The 17,710-nt window shown below is 39.2% G+C and overlaps 2 protein-coding genes across 3 annotated transcripts; both read left to right on the forward strand.

Annotated features, from left to right (window-relative positions):
* The first annotated feature begins 1,885 nt into the window (after window positions 1–1,885).
* Window positions 1,886–10,414, forward strand: LOC109738771 ((S)-beta-macrocarpene synthase-like). Its single transcript, XM_020297868.3, has 6 exons — window positions 1,886–3,776; window positions 6,107–6,359; window positions 6,457–6,820; window positions 6,917–7,135; window positions 7,863–7,998; window positions 9,795–10,414. Exons 1-6 carry the CDS (start codon window positions 3,669–3,671, stop codon window positions 10,113–10,115), a joined length of 1,401 nt encoding a protein of 466 aa, XP_020153457.3. The 5' UTR covers window positions 1,886–3,668; the 3' UTR covers window positions 10,116–10,414.
* Window positions 10,415–13,593: 3,179 nt separating this feature from the next.
* Window positions 13,594–16,788, forward strand: LOC109738774 (monocopper oxidase-like protein SKU5). Of its 2 annotated transcripts, none has more exons than XM_020297871.3 (5): window positions 13,594–14,708; window positions 14,904–15,269; window positions 15,354–15,432; window positions 16,018–16,223; window positions 16,303–16,788. In XM_020297871.3, the coding sequence occupies exons 1-5, from the start codon at window positions 13,678–13,680 to the stop codon at window positions 16,334–16,336; spliced, it is 1,716 nt and encodes a 571-aa protein (XP_020153460.1). In that variant the 5' UTR covers window positions 13,594–13,677; the 3' UTR covers window positions 16,337–16,788. The 2 variants fall into 2 exon arrangements, with proteins under 2 accessions (XP_020153460.1, NP_001348258.1); NM_001361329.2 differs by having other exon boundaries at window positions 16,322–16,753.
* Window positions 16,789–17,710: the final 922 nt, after the last annotated feature.

A 17,710-nucleotide genomic window follows, 5' to 3' on the forward strand; every position in this document is an offset into this window, starting at 1 on the left:
TTAACGTTTCATATATGTTTCTGTAGCAATGCTTTTCTTTCATCCCAGTTTTCTATGCTTCCAGTACCTCATATATTCTGATAGAAAAAAAAATCTTGGTTCGTGTAATCCATGCTTATTTCTTTCTTGTGTTTCCACTGCATATTATTCATGTTTTGATATTCTTATTTTCTCATGGTGCTTCTATTGTATAGATGTTTTCCGCCAAACGACGCCAACCATGCATCCTCAGTTTCTCAAATGCCTTGCACCGACGTCTCCCCACAATGTCGGCGGCGTCAATCTGAAGGCGGCAGAGGAGGTGGTGGATACATGGGCAGAGATAGCAACCGAGGCCCTCCCTAAGGATGTGCTTGTCGGCGTAGTGTGTGAGCGACCAGGATATCGACATGTTGTGGTTAATAGCTGGCTCTAGCGTCCCTGCTGCTTGTTGCCATCATGCCAGTTTTCCTTCGGCAATACTTTGCCTAAGTGTTCCCTATTGTGCCGCTGCAAGCCTGCAACCCAAGACAATACCCTTGCTTCCCAGCGCCCTTTGATGTGCACCTCGTAACAGTTTTTGTTATAATGTAATTATTTTTTGTTGTTGTAATTATATTAAGCTTTTGTTGCATGGGAGCAAATTTCTTTCTCTTTGGTAAACTTTCATTTGTTAGGAAACAATGTACAATTTATGTTTCGGTGGAAATAAATGTAAATGTTTTCATTAGAAGAAAAATCGCGTTGCAATGGAAACAAATTTTCTAGTCGACAGAAACAAATTATTACTTAACTGGTTGGAGGTGAAACAAACATTTATAATGGACCCAAATTTCTGTTGGATCAAATAAATTTGGTTGTGGTTGAAGCAAATTAGTGAGTCGCTGGAAGCAAACTTAATTGTACAGAGTCTTGTTAGGAAACACACAACAAGGGTGGGATGCACGTTCCACTCAAAAAATGGGTGGGATGCACGTTCAGGATAAACCTGCAGCACACAAGTCTGCTTGGAGGAATAAACGGTAAGGCCTTGTACAATGCTAGGTACTTAGAGAAGTGCTTAGATAAATAAACCGGGTTTTTTTGAAGCACCAGTACCTATTTCTACACGAGAGACGCCTAAGGCCTTGTACAATACAAGGTGCTTAGGAGAGATGCTTCGAGAAATAAACCAGGCTTTCCTTAAGCATCGGTGCTTATTTATACAGGGCAGATGCTTAATTAGGCGTCTCCCGTGTAGTAATAGGCATTGGTGCTTCAGAAAAACCCGGTTTATTTCTCTAAGCACCTAGCATTGTACAAGGCCTAATTAAGCATCTGCCCTGTATAAATAAGCACCGATGCTTAAGGAAAGCCTGGTTTATTTCTCCAAGAACCTCTCCTAAGCACCTTGTATTGTACAAGGCCTAAGAGAGAGGGGGGCTAGCTGGGAAAGTCAGCGAGATTATAGGGAGCAGTTATACGAAGGAAGCAGTCAATTAACAAACCAAGGCAGCAAATCTTGAGCGCTCTGGCTAGCAGATCTGACGATCTCCACGCTTCTCATTGGACGGATAGATGCAAAGTGTCTATAGTCTGATGTCTAGCGGTGCCCCTAGATTAAGCACAAATAAAGGCCATCTAGATCAAATTATGTAGCAAGTTGGTTCTAACAATGGTTTTGATGGCGTCAGACCCCACATGGTTGTTGAAGATCCGTAACCAAACATGGGTAGATTCCGTACACTGTCCGTACTGCTGGACTGAATCAAACATATGGTGGTGAACAAGTAGGCGTAATGGTTGAGAACCATATTGGTTAACTTAATGGAGTAAGTTACTCTGTTCCTACTACTGAAAATAGTATGTGTCGCGTCCCATCCGGCGGCTTTCTTAAAATTTCGTAATTTATTGGATGATGACTTGTACAAATGTACGTATGGCCAAAACAAGTTATCATACGTAGGGCTTGTGCGTATGGGCACAATAATTCACGCTAGTGTGTGCGGCTATAACTGGTTAGCAACGAAAAACTATTAACTCACAAATCAGAACTATAGTATCGAAGAAGTAGACATAACTATATAAGTCTAGGTGGTGAACTTAATGGAGTAACTTATTACGATCCTTTTATGGTAAAAAAATATGCAAGGCGCTCCACCAGGCAGCTTTCTTGAAATTTCATATTTTATTCAAAGAAAACCTATACAAATGTATGTATAACTAAGCAAGTGGACATATCGTGGGGCTAGTACTTATGGCTACAACAAGTCTCAATTAGTACGTATTGCTATAACTGGTTAGTACTTGCAAAAACCGCTTGACTGAATCAAGCCAAAATATAGTATTGAAGTAGGTGTAATTATGTCTAAGGCGGCTACCTTAATGGAATAAGTTATTGCGATCCTACTATTTAAAATGAAATATTCAAGCCATTCAGTCGGCATTCTCGAAATTTCATGACTTATTCTAGGAAGACTTTTACAAATGTACATGTTGATAAGCGAGTGGACATACATGGGGCTATAGTATGTATGGCTACAGTAAGTCGCTATTCTAGTACACATGGCCATAACTGGTTAGCACTTTGAAAAATTGCCTGACCGAATTGAGCCAAAAATATATAGTATTGTTTTCGGGAACAAAAATATATACTCTCTCCTATTCATATTACTTGTCGCTTAAATGGATGTATCTAGACGTATTTTAGTGATAGATACATCCGTTTGAGTGACAAGTAATATGGATCGGAAGGAGTAGTTGAACAGGTAGACATAACGACAGTGGTTTATATGGTAGCGAATTTAATGGGGTAAACTGCTATGATCTGGCTACTGTAAAAATGAATGTGAGGCATTCCATCAAGCGGCTTTCTTCAAACGTCATGACTTTGTTGGAGATGAAGATTTCCACAAGAGAAATGTCTAACAGCTCCCAGGTGCCCCTACACCCTCATGAACAGTAAATTCATATTAAATTGAAAACAAAATCAAAAAAATCTGAAACTTTCAGGGATCAAAGATTATCAAAGGTTTGATGTTCATGCAAAGTTTTAGAAACAAATAACCTTCGTGAAGCCCTCACCCAAAAAAACAAAATCACTGCTCAAAAATGTACATAAACTTTGAACAATGATTTTGTTTTTTTATTTGAGTGCTCTTCGAATGTTATTTTTAGCTAAAACTTTGCAAGATCATCAAAAGTTTCATGATGTTCGATGTCCCAAAGTTTCAGATTTTTTTTATTTGTTTTGAATTTACTGTTCATAGAGGGTGTAGGGGCACCCGGGTGCTGAAAATCCTATCTCTTTCCACAAATGTATCATATGGCTAAACAAGTGGACAAAAGTGGGGTGTGGCTACAACAAGTGGCGCAAGTATGTATGGCCATAACTGGTAGGTACTTGGATTACTAGTGTATGGCTACAATATGTGGTACTAGTACGTATGGCTATAAGCCTACTTGGAATGCATTCCATGCAAAACAAAACAAAACAAAAATGGATTACAGGCACTTAGCCGGTTCTTCTTAAGTTCATACTCACTTTTTCCATTTGCATGATTTGACAACTTGCAAACAATATGGATTGTTTATGTTTCTTTTTACCAACAGAAGGACTAGAGTATAAATTGGCTTGAGTAGTATCTCTATATATACCAGCACTTCCGTACTTCAAGTACACCTCTCCTGTGCTCCGACGAAACAGTTCAATGGCAGCAATTCAAGAAGACTGCTCTGGCGAAGAGACGAGGACAACTTTTCACCCGACTCTGTGGGGTGATTACTTCCTTAAATACAAGCCACAATCTTCAGCGCAGGTTAATACTCATACTTGTACTTCAACGTTGTCTAAGATCCTCGTATCTTTAAGCTTCCGTGTAAACAGTGAAATAACGCCCGTTACATATTTCTAGATGATGTTGTTCATCAGCTGTTTTAAATCAAGACGAAGTTGAACAACGGAGTGTGTAATTAATTGCATAGTATTATCTGCACATGTGGGTACCTCCCCATCTATTGTTTCTATAATCTCAACATGTCGAGGTAGAAGTTTAATTTCTGCATAATATCCAAGCTCCACTTCTCCGGAACTTCATGAAGCACCATCCGGTTAGTGTATGCAGTGGTTCTACAAATGATGTGGACACAAGATAATCAGCACATAACTGAAAGAAAGGTAAACAAGGAAATAAAACTGAATGAAAGATAAATGAGGAAATAAATTAGTTAACCGGAACTGGAGGTCCAGCGTAACGCATCAACATCAAACTGCAGTACCCTTAAGTGATACTCCCTCCATTCACAAATATAAGATGTTTGGGATATTTCAACATGAACCACATACAAACTTAAATGAGTGAACAAACCCACATAAAAGTGTCTATATATCCATTTACAAAAAAGTTGGAACATCTTATAGTTGTGAATGGAGGGAGTACCTTTTTGAAACCTCATAATGAAACCTGATGTAATAATCATGCAGCAAACTGTTAGAATTAGAAGCACGGCATAGAATTTTAGATACTAACATGTCGTACACTAACTATATATATTTAGGTAGAAGCATCACATCTAGTGTGCAGCCTGAAATTGGTATGATGCTTCAAATCTTGTGCAGTATTTCCTGGAAGACTCACCTACAAATACCCACTTGTCACACTCCACAAAATAGGCGTGTTGAATAAATTCTATAGAGATATAACACTTAAAACAAGAACAGTACTAGTCATGTCCTGGCTTTGCTTGGAGGACTCGTAACCTCTATAGGAAGGAAGCAGGGACCTAAAGCACATGTCAGTAGCCATATGCGCCTTCTGGTTTATGAGGCATGTACGTATTTCTGGATCATCAATTTGACTAACAAAATATGAAGTATATTTCATAAAAATTAAATCATTAGAAACTTTTTTCAAATATGCAATTAATGGTATATTTTCATTAGCCATATAAACGGGAAATACAATATATCATAGCATATAACTAGTGTATGTCATAATTATAAGGATGTGTAATAAAACTTATATCATCAATAGTGTCATAATTATAAGGTACGTGTAATAAAACTTATCATCAATAGCATATATATAACTCTCTTATTTTGTTGGTCAAATTGGAGATCTAGAAATACATGTCGACCTTATAAACTGGAAGAGAGTGAGTATTAATCTTGGTCCATAATAAAATCATTCGACATCGGACATCCTTTGCGGAAACATTTTTGCATGACATGTGCATTTATAAAAAAACGAATAAAATAAATGTGTCGAACCAATACGACAACCACATGCATGTATGCACATGTCAACCTAATTTAAAATAACTACTTGGGTTATACTTTAGTCAAACACATGATTTAGCTCTTTTGTGGAAACATGACAATACAGCATGCCACCATTGTACACATACAACATAATATTTGTGATATGCAACACTATATTATGATTTACTTTTTCCATGTGAAAATCCGCACTACTGTGGCGATCAAATATCACAAGCAGTTTCCACCTAAGAACTGCCAAAACACTCCGGATTTTTTTAATGCTATGAAACATTTTCATGTGGTGGAAACCATTTTTAACTAAATGGAACATCTTTACTTTTGTAGGAGTCGCATTTACTTTTATGTGAAATAGAAATATTTTATGGTGGAAATATGTTTACCATAATATGTTTTGTACACCATATTATGTATGCATTAATTTCACCATTATTTGTACTAATGAGTATTTGTCTTCTTCTTATGGGATTGTTATATATCAGTTGTATGAGAGCAATTAGTATTTCTAAATTGACCAAATAGCATATCATAAAACGTAGTGTTCTACATAAATTTGTGTGGTTTTTATTTGTAAAACCATACATTTGCCTCATTGCATATTTCTAGAAGTAAAGTGGTATATAAAATATGTAGCTATAAAAATTTCATTACATAAGATTAAATGGTTAAGACCATCAACTTAAACATAAGATTCATCCAACTTAGAATAGATGGACTTCTACTCTTCTTTGCTTAATCAGGTATGCTATTGTCATCTTATATTCATAGCAGTTGGTGGACTGTAGCATTATGGCTAATATGACACAATCACACGAACCATTAAGGGTCCACATGGTTAACTAATATATAATGGCCGTTATGTCCTTGCAGCAAGCTCACATGAGAGAAAGGATGGAAATACTATTGGAGCAAGTAAGAACAGTGATGAAGGAGGCAAATGAAATCCCCAAAATACTAGAGCTTGTAATCACGATTGAGAGACTTGGTTTGGGCTACCATTATGAGAATGAGATTGCACAACTACTAGATGTTGTTTTGAACTCTGATTATGATGATAATAATCTACACTTGGTTTCCCTTCGATTTCATCTTCTACGAAAAAATAGATATGATGTTTCATCTGGTAAGACCTTATAGATTGATGCAACCTATATAGCAATTGTTTATCTTTTACTAATGAAATGGAAATTGTCGGTATCCATTCCCAATCAAATTTGCAGATGTATTCCATAAATTTGAAGACAAACAAGGAGGTTTTGTTCAGTCAGATACAAATAGTTTGTTGAGCTTATATAATGCAGCACATCTGAGTATCAAGGGGGAGGATGTATTTGACATGGCAGTCTCTTTCACGAGAAGACACCTCCTCGGGGCATTAGAAAATTTGGAATCACCATTTGCAGGGGAAGTTTCCTCTTCCCTTCTTACACCTCCTTTTAGAAGGGTTGGGATATTAGAAGCAAGAAACTACCTACCGTGTTACACAAACAAGGCTACACGAAATGAAGCCATATTGGAGCTTGGCAAATTGAATTTCAATATTCAGCAACTTCATTTTTGTGAGGAGTTGAAAGACGTCACAATGTAAGTTTTATTATTAATTCATTTTGAAATTAATCTAGGTTGCTCTTCATTTTTCTAATAAAAAACTTCACTGGCTTATTTTTATGCACATGCAAGGTGGTGGAATAAGATCAAAATGAAGTCAAGGTTGAGTTTTGTAAGAGACAGAATTGTAGAAACTTATTTTTGGATAAATGGGACTAGCTACAACCTTGAATATTCTTATTCCCGAATCATAGCTACAAAGGTCACCGCTTTCATGACTATAATAGATGACATATTTGACACATATAGCAGCACTGAAGACAGCATGCAACTTGCGGAAGCAATTAATAGGTCAAATCCTCCTTCCCTTCCCGAGTTGATTTTGTAATAGTTGTAATATATAATGGTTTTATAATAATTCCAATACATGAAAATTGACTTGTTTTCTATCAAAGAACAAAGTGGCAAATATTACTAACGATTTATACATTGGAATTAAGCATGAAGCCACAAATATTAGTAACGATTTATACAAACTAAAAAGGAACAAAGTGAAGTGTTGCATTAAGAGGAATTCATTGCATTAATTGTTTCTATGCTCATGATGTCCATGATTCTTTTGGGCGGTGTATTAGCAATGTTAATACATTTGATGTGCCTTATATGTATCACAACAATGGTTTCACTTCACAAAAGAAGTACTAATAAATGTACTAGGATGTAAAGTATGTAATAAATGTTGTAGATCACACACTAATTACACTATAGCATAGATACTATACAAAACTATAAATAAGTCTATAATGGAAAGCATACATAAAAATGTATGTCCTTAAATTATTATGTTCTAGTATGGGAAACGGTTTATCAATATATGTGGTAATATTAGAGTGAAAGTTAGGACTACGTCATGGATCTACTGTGTCATATGTGAAAGTACCATTATGGATTATGGAAGTAACCATATTAAAATTTTGTAGAAACACAAATTGATTGGAATCTGAAGTTTCAAAAAACATAATTGCAGCTTAAATATTTCTCTACTATAAGCATTATGTTCTGACATGGTTAAACGCAGGTGGGACGAAGATGCAGTAAATGTGCTTCCAGAATACATGAAGGATATCTACTTATATTTGTTGGAAACATTTCATTCTTTTGAGGACCATTTAGGACCTGAGAATAGCTACCGTGTGGTTTATCTAAAAGAAGCGGTAAGTATTACTCTATTTTATTTTTTCATACAAAGTTGGTCGTGTAGAAATCACACCTAGTTTATTTTGATGTATATTCCTTTTTAAATATCTCCCAGTTGAGCCTCTTCAAGACAGAATAACATCGCTCTAGCTAACTACATAAATGTTATAAAAAATAGTAGCATACTTTAAGTAAAGAACTTAGAAATAGATTAAACTATTTGCATGTCTACATGAGAATATAATTATTATTTTCCTTGAATAGTGGTTTTACAATGTGTAGGACTACGTTGGACGAGTGAGTATATTGTAATGCCTCTTGTTTCTTAGCATTAGGGGTGGTTATAAATAGTCTTCAGTTAAAAGCTAACCACACAATTATATTTGAAAAGTATGCACCTTGGGTGAGAGTGCCGGAGATAAAAAAACTCCAACGGGCACTTAAGCATACATGGCAATCTCATAAAGTCCCTCACCACTAAACTACTTAGAGCCACCAAACTTGAGCCAATACTAATAGAAGGTATGAAAAAAGTAGCATACATGCTGAAATTCTGGCCCGTACACTTTGGACAGTCGAGAGGAAAGTCCTAGCTAGACAATTTGGAGTTTAAAATAAATACTATGGAAAATATTAAGAGAGAGTTGTTTCCACTAAAGTATTTGACTCGGAGCTTCTAGTAAATTTTAAGCTTCCATTCTAGATTTTAATATGGTTAAGTAGTGGCATCCCACTCCATAAGGTAATCTTATGAGGCTTTGTACAACGCAGTTTAAGCGTTAGCACGTAAGCTTTCTCCTGCTATATGATGCACCTGTTTTGGTACGATTTTCCTATAATCAATATAATTACTCAAATCAGTCAAGAAACTTTGTAATGGGATTTTATAATCAACAACTCTTGTTGTCTTCTTCTCCAATTCATTTGGCAATTGTCAGTTGGTGTTTAACATGACCGTGTGCTTGGAGCACATATTTGTTAGTCATTAATCCCTGAACCATTGTCATCAGTCCTCAATGTCAATTTAGGGACCTACATGCACTTCAATTTAGGTCATGAGTTGAACCTAGCTAGTTTGTAGTACGCATGTTTTTATTTCTTCGAAATGGAATCAAGGGAGGTCCTCCAATTGAAAATAGACCGGACACATCTTTTTGAACATGTTATGAATGACATTGTCGGTGACTCAACTACATGCGACTCGTTTGTAGATATTTTGTAGTAGTCACTATATCATTTTCACCATATGTTCTTTGCAGAAGAAAAATCATCATATGTTGTTTTACAAATTGTATGTATGATTTAATCAACAATGCTTAAAATATATATATATTGCAATTTGTTATTTTAACATGTAGATGTTGAACTTTCCATGAAAAGCCTTATTCTCTGGTAATGTTTTCTTATTTCTCTTCCCCAAAATGTAATCAATGGAATTTCAATTCTACAATAATTACACTTTATTGACTCATAATTGTCACATCAAGGCGATACAAGAAACACGAATTCACATTCGGCTTCTGCATGACTAGGATACACACGGCCAGAACAACCACACACACACACACACTAAAAGAGAATGCACGCAAAATGCTTGCAAAATCAAGTTATAAAGAACCAAGGAAATGCCGATGGCGAGATGGCAGGGGCGCCGCTCCATAGACTATGCCGCCAACCATATAGAAACACAATCGATATTTTAACCTTGAATGTCTTCATTTAAACCAATTTTAATGTATTGGCACTTTAGCAATATTACAACATTTTGAGTGATTTTTTTGTGGGGTGAGTGATTATTTTTTATCAAATGCAGTTCAAGAAATTGGTTCAAGCATACAGTGATGAACTAAAATGGCGTGATGAAAATTATGTACCAAAAACACTTAATGAACACCTTCAAGTTTCATCGGTAAGTATTGGAACCTCTGTGGTAGCATGTGCTATATTTGTTGGCATGGATGACACAACAGTGGAAACTCTCAATTGGGTGTCGAGCGACCAGAAACTTCTGAAGTCTTTTGCTATATATACACGTTTCACGAATGACATGGCATCAGCAAAGGTATTTATATATACTTGGAGATGTGATCACCTTCCGATGATTAGTTTGCATGCATGCATCTTCGCAAAGTGACGAAGTAATCTGAACATATATAAGTGTAAACATGTATTTTTAAAATAGATAGCTATACATAATGAATATTGATTATACTCACGAAGGCACATATTGTGTTATTTTGTATGCTTACATCATGATAACTGCATGTTTCTATTGTATACCTAGCCTATGCGAACTTGAACATACAAGTTTAATTTTAAAGTTTTAGGTTATAGTCATTTACATCCTCTCGTAACTCATGCATGCTTTGAAGTGAAGCTGGATTAATCATGGCCCGACCCGGGTAAGGGCGATGATTGTAGGACGTACACAGGTTGAATAGGGGCGCATAACATGTACATCATGTGTAGTATAATATCTAGCATACTGAAATACAACATACAAGTCTAGTTCAAAGTGTCGTTGGCCTATGTACCTTGATTAATTAATGGTAGCGATAAAAGCACTAAAGGAACATGAGGAGAGACTGGGCGGAAGCAACAAATAATGTCTTTTAAATTTCATCTAGGGGCCTTCCGAACAATAAGGCCATCCCCGAGATTAACCAAATGAATGTACCAAAATTAGTAACTGATATTTTGTACCATATACATTCTTGTAGCGTGAGCAAGCAGGGGGGCACTGTGCCTCTACTATCCAATCGTACATGAAGGAGCATGGGACGACAAATGATGATGCATGTGAAAAGATAAAAGAACTTATCGAGAACTCATGGAAGGATATGTTACACCATTATCTCGCATTGACAGATCAACCAATGGTCGTGCCCCAAATGATACTTAACCTTTCAAGGACTGTGGATAACATGTACAAGCATACCGATGCATACACTAATTCAGAGATACTTAAAGATACAATAAGGATGCTTTTTGCTGAGCCAGTGGAATAGATATACAGGTCTCACAACCACAAGGGATGCATACGTCGAAGATGGTCATCGGAAGTGGTCTTTCTGGAGTACCTCGATATCAATGTATCTCGTTAGTTAAATAAACATGTTGTGCTCATTATTCAGGAATGTAACACTTTTAATAGACGTTGTTTTCAGTATTGATCATTTTCAAATAAAAATGCATTGTTGAGCTCAAGAATGTAAATAGTTTAGAATAAATTATTGATTTCATTGCAGTTACACGGTCATCATTCATTCATTTGCTCATCTACGGGCATGCACTCGTCGACCATGCTAACCTAGACGTTTTGTCATGCACATGGTATAATGCACTAGGCAAAATAATCGTCGAAACATATAAGTTACACTTCAAAAGCAAAAAAGTTATGTCATCTTATCCTCTATGTTAGGATTAGCATTTGGTTTACCACTAGTAGCAATTGACATGGATATGATGCTTTTTCTTATATTCTCAATTGAATACTAGCTTCCACAATCTGTTGCCTATTTTGGTTATCATAGCTATCATGTTATCTACTGTTTTTTGGATTAAACTTAAAGGGAAAATGCTCAATTGTTCAACAAGAGAAAGAGAGAGAGAGAGAGAGAGAGAGAGAGAGAGAGAGAGAAAGGCCCGTCTTGTCTTAGCTAAGAGAAAGATGGTCTTTAAATAAAAGACAAGGCAGCCGTTGTATGGGATGTCTTCCCTTATTCAAGGGCTTTCTAGTTTGATTTTTTTAAGATCCTGTAAACATTAATTGCTAGAGATCACACTTTGGAGATAATCCATCATATATAATGGTTGTTCGGCTTCTCTCAATGACGTCAAATACATAGGAGAAAAACACCTTATCGACTATTGACATGCCATAAGCATCATTTTCCGTAAGTTAATTTTATCGTGATAAAACTGAAAAAGGCTTACTGCTTCTCTAGAGAAACATTAGTCTCGTGTTCCCGCAAAAAGAATGCAGACTCATCTTATACTTGTTTATTTTCTTGGCGGAAAAAAGACAACTTATAGTAAAGTAATTCTTAGTTGATGATGTCGTCTGCATGACTTGACGATGCTTTGGTTGATGTGTGAATGGCAAAAAAAAAGAGTTTTGTTCTTGCATTAGTGTCATCTTCTACGTCTCCTTGGATTGGATGGTGAACGGTAACAAAAAAAAGGAAATGTGGCTAATCCTTCATTGCATCTGCTAGCTGCTTGTAAACCAAGCACGAAAGAATTCTTCAGAAATGATAAGATTATTTCGTCGAGGCGTTGGAGGCGTGACTGGCAGTCAACGGGAGCGAGTTGTACCAGTTTGACCATGGCGAAGCCCACGCTGGTGGTGGACAACCTCAGGCCCAGCAACATCGCTTGGCGGCTTTGCTGTTGCAAGGAGCTGAACCCTGCATTCTCTAACAAGACCATTAGAAGACCAGAGTGCAGTTGTGCCAAATCTCATTGTGCAGCTCTCTTACGATGTGGGCTTGTCAATGGGCAATGGCTCAAATTTCACTGAGATATATGAGATATCGCAACAATGCCATTTCTATCTTTTCGTGTATTGAAGTTATGTACTCTACTGTATTGTGCTCTAAAATTTACATTGAGAACCCTAGACCATTCAGCGACAATTACCGTTGCCATAACGATCCGTTAACGATATTAAAGTTATGTAAGACAATTAGTATTATTATGCAAAACCAAAGCAAATACAAACTTTTGTAGCGGAGTTCATGAGTTTCAGTTTTAAAATTTTCTTGAGTACGAGTAGTTTTTTCTTTAAAGTGTGTGCGCGTGTGTATGCGTGTGGGTGCGCACGTGCATGCGTGAGAGAGAGAGAGAGAGAGAGAGAGAGATGAGCGTAGTGTAATAAAAAAGTCACCAAGTGTGCTTAGTCATAAGAAGACAAATACAGTAAATTTGAAGAAAAAAATAGTGAAAATCTGAAACTTTGTGGCATTGATTGTGACAAACTTTGTGTAATTAAAAAGTCACCAAGTTTTTGTGGACAAATAATATTCTAGGCGCTCATACATAAAATAACAAAATTGGTGCTCAAACTTGTGTGCACTGTTGAGTGTTGAGTAGAACTTTTTTTTTGTCTTGAGCTCGTGGGACGTCATATGGGCACCAAATTTTGGAAGCACGAAAGTCATTTTGTCATAATCAATGCCACGAAATTTCAGATTGTTTTTTATTTTGTTACTTTTTTTACTGTTCTTGGAGGTACGATGGAGCCGAGCCACATTACAAATCTCTGAAAAGATTATTTGTTATTCTGACTCGCTATTTATTATTTATTTTCTTCCGCCAGACCACATATGAATGAACTTTTTCAAAGATATTTTTTGGAATATAACTCATCTAATATGTACACATGATATTTTGTTTGGATTTTTTAAAATTATATCCAACTCAATTTGAAATTTCTAAAATAAAAAAAGAGTGTTTTTTTAGGTAAATAAAAAAAGAGTGTGTGCCCCTCCCCCTCAGAGCATAAAGTCCTTTGTTGGGCTGTCGAACAGCAGATGGGCCGGGTTCTGGGGGAAAGCAGAACGAAGCATCTTCCTGCTTTTGCGCCCAAAAGAAAAGAGAAAAAAACCTGCTTTTCCGGCCCCTTCCTTCCCCCATCTTCCTCTGTTCGCTCCCCACTCCAGTACTCCACTCTGAGGTCTGAGCAGGGGGCAGCAATGGCGCTCCTCCACCTCCTCTCCCTGCTCCTGCTCCTACTCTGCGCGGAGCCGGCGCTGGCGGGGGACCCCTTCGCCTACTTCGACTGGGAGGTCGCCTACCAGTCGGCCCGCCCGCTGGGCGTCGCGCAGAAGGTCATCGCCATCAACGGCCAGTTCCCGGGGCCGCCGTTGAACGTGACCACCAACTGGAACGTGGTGGTCAACGTCCGCAACGCCCTCGACGAGCCGCTCCTCCTCACCTGGCACGGCCTCCAGCACCGCAAGAACTCATGGCAGGACGGCGTCACCGGCACCAACTGCCCCATCCCCGCCGGCTGGAACTGGACCTACCAATTCCAGGTCAAGGACCAGGTCGGCAGCTTCTTCTACTCCCCCTCCGCCTTGCCGCTCCACCGCGCCGCCGGCGGCTACGGCGGCATCGTCGTCAACAACCGCGACGTCGTCCCCATCCCCTTCCCCTTCCCCGACGGCGGCGACCTCACGCTCTTCATCGGCGACTGGTACCTCAGGTCCCACAAGGATCTCCGGAGGTCCCTCGACGCCGGCACGCCCCTGGGGGCCCCCGACGGCGTGCTCATCAACGGGCTCGGCCCCTACCGCTACAACGACTCCCTCGTGCCGCCGGCGATCGCCTACGAGCGGATCAATGTGGAGCCCGGGAGGACCTACAGGCTGCGGGTGCACAACGTGGGGGTCTCCACCAGCCTGAATTTCAGGATCCAGGGACACAGCCTGCTGCTCGTGGAAACCGAGGGCTCCTACACCTCGCAGCAGAACTACAGCAACATGGATATTCATGTTGGACAGTCATACTCCTTCCTGGTCACCATGGATCAGAATGCCAGCACCGACTACTATGTCGTCGCCAGTGCCCGATTCGTCACCGACCCCGGCGCCGTCGATAAGCTCACCGGCGTCGCCATTCTACATTACTCCAACTCCCAGGGTCCGGCCTCTGGCCCTCTCCCTGCTGCCCCTGATGACCAGTATGACACTGCATTCTCCATAAACCAAGCCAGGTCCATCAGGTACTTACTTACTGCTTCCTCCACGCCACATTTTCGTTTGTACTATTCATCATATCCTGATGCTGTAAAGTAAAACACACAATTGTTTGTTTCAGGTAGGTGGAATGTCACTGATGATGCTACATTTTGGTTTGTTTTTGTTTGGAATGTTACTACTGATGTGCTGCTGTAAAACACACAATTGTTTTGTTTCAGGTGGAATGTTACCGCCAGCGGTGCCCGCCCCAACCCGCAGGGTTCATTCCATTATGGTGACATTACCGTGACCGATGTGTATCTGTTGCAGAGTCAGCCGCCCGAGCTCATAGACGGGCAACTGCGTTCTACTATCAATGGGATCTCTTACATTGCTCCATCCACTCCATTGATACTTGCACAATTATTCAATGTCCCCGGAGTGTTCAAACTGGATTTCCCAAATCATCCGATGAACAGACTGCCAAAAGTCGACACCTCGGTTATAAATGGAACCTACAAAGGCTTTATGGAGATCATATTCCAAAACAACGCCACAACAGTGCAGAGCTATCACTTGGATGGATATGCATTCTTTGTCGTTGGGTAATTATCTTGCAACACCTTTCATTTCCTCTTCTTCATCCAGATCTTCTTTGCTTAACTATGGTTGGTTATTCTCATTTTCAGGATGGACTATGGATTGTGGACTGACAACAGTCGAGGTACCTACAACAAATGGGATGGTGTTGCACGGTCAACAATCCAGGTGCTGAAATTCATGCCTTATTGTCCTTATGGATATCTACTTTACTTTGTGGATTATGTCTATTATACATAGTAGTAGTCAACAGAAACCCGAGAAATTATACCATATCTGTTTTAGAATGACAGTTTATAGAAGGTAGTTGTAACCTGGGGGGAACCATTTTTGTTAGTAGTAAAAGTATGAGCTTTTAGTAAGCTTGCTAGAATTAAAAAACTATGTTTTGGTCCTTCTAATATTTTCTAGGAGATTCGCGGAATGGCAGATAAAAGCTATGGCGTGAGTCTATTCGCAGAGTTGTTTATGTGTGCCTGACTGAAGAAAATGTGTCATGTATAGAGTAATCACATTAAGCAAAATTCTTAGGCACATCATTTGAAATAATATGTGGATGGCTAAACACATTCAAACAATCCTTTTTGGCTTAGTAATTTTCATGGCATTGAAAAATCTGTAAGTGATGAACTGAAAACATTAACAGACAGTTGCATTGCTTCCAGCCAGGGAACTGCTATATCTGAACTTTGATGTATTATTTTTTTATGGGATCCGTTGATTGATTTGGGAGGTTTGTGGATGAGAATGCAGGTATTCCCGGGCGCTTGGACTGCTGTGCTTGTGTTCCTTGACAATGCAGGGATATGGAATTTGCGCGTGGAGAACCTGGACAGCTGGTACATGGGGCAAGAACTGTACATAAGCGTGGTGAACCCGGAGGAGGACCACAGCGACAAGACGCCGCTTCCTCTACCAGATAACACAATTTTCTGCGGCGCGCTCTCGAGCCTACAGAAGTGAGCTTAATTTACTCTCTCTGTTTCCTTTTTTGTTTGTGGCAAGGAATGGATGCAGAGGAGAGCAATATAACGGTAGGATGTTGTATTGCTTGCAGAGAACAATCTCATAGGTTCCAGTACTCTGGAGCTTCGCAGGTTGGGAAGACGGTGTCCACAGCGATGATCTCGATGACATGGTTGGCTGCTACCTGGTTGCTATATAGATAGACGAAGACACTGCATGGACCTGTTTTGTGGAAATGAGGAAAGGAGGAGAGAAAATCATACAGTGGCAGTGCAGAGACAGGAGGATGTTTTTTTTTTGGGTTAGTTTAAAGCAATGGATGCCCCCAATTGTAGAGTAGATGGAGTAGGAGGAAATTAATCATCCCATTCAAGATGTGTAGTGCTACTAGCTAGTTTTTGTGTGTATGTGTTTACTGCTTCAAATTCATCGCAGTCGTTGCCAGCTTGGATTTGGACCGGAAGTCGGTCCCGGGCACGGGCACGCATATGGGTACCAACTTGGTCTCCTGAATGTAGAGGGGAGGAAGTTGTCATGTGTTTGAAATTGGACTGAAAAGGAGTATCTTGCATTTTGTGATTATATATGCAAGCAGGCACTAACGACAACTGGAAGACTGGTTGTTGTCGTTCTTCTCCTGATGTCTGTTCAGTTTGGTTCTTGGCTGGCAGGTAGCTCTTGGTTTCTTAGCAGACTTGCCCACGTTCAAGCAGGAGATCAATCTCGGTACAATCTTCTTTATTAAAACCTCTGTGGCTATATTAAAATGAGGAGGGTATCAACACCCATACAGCCATACTTTTTATAACAAATGAAGAGTTGGCCTGAATCAGTTAGACCTTGCAAATTAAGTATCTCATAATCGCATACATTTACAAGGAAGCTAATAGGTGGAGAGAAAATAATTTGTCTTGTTTGATTTGACGCGCTTCCTGAAGTTTAGTCGCCAGGAAATATTTGAAAATCTCACTCACTACACATGACTAAGCCTAAAGTTGAGTTGCCCTTTTTTAGTTGTGCCTTTTTGTTGCAAATATTAGTGCATTTCTTGTTCATGGATTATATATGAAGCGACGATGGTTCATGTAGCACCCCGATGACCGACACTATGCAAGAGGGAGAGGGCCTTGCCATGTCACGTATAGGCGGTAGGCCCAAACCAACGAACCATTTTTTTTGAGGGGAAACCAACGAACCATTGAACGGTAAATTAGACTCACTCGGTGTTCTAGACGTGCCCAGTGTTGGGTGTTGCATTCTAACCAGCATCGAAACTTATGGGGTAATTTAGACCATATGGTTAGCTAGGCTGTAACATATATTTCTCTCTTTGGTTGGATGCTGATCCAAAAGCCGAGAAATGTTGCCGATATTTCGAAAAAAGATCAGGTAACACACCTCCAAATTTTAGCCCCCACAAATTAGGCATGTCAATGACCACTAAAGACCAAGTGTCTGGTGGTTGATATGGACAGGGCAT

The sequence above is a fragment of the Aegilops tauschii genome, chromosome 3, assembly GCF_002575655.3.
Source record: "Aegilops tauschii subsp. strangulata cultivar AL8/78 chromosome 3, Aet v6.0, whole genome shotgun sequence".
Classification (NCBI taxonomy): domain Eukaryota; kingdom Viridiplantae; phylum Streptophyta; class Magnoliopsida; order Poales; family Poaceae; genus Aegilops; species Aegilops tauschii.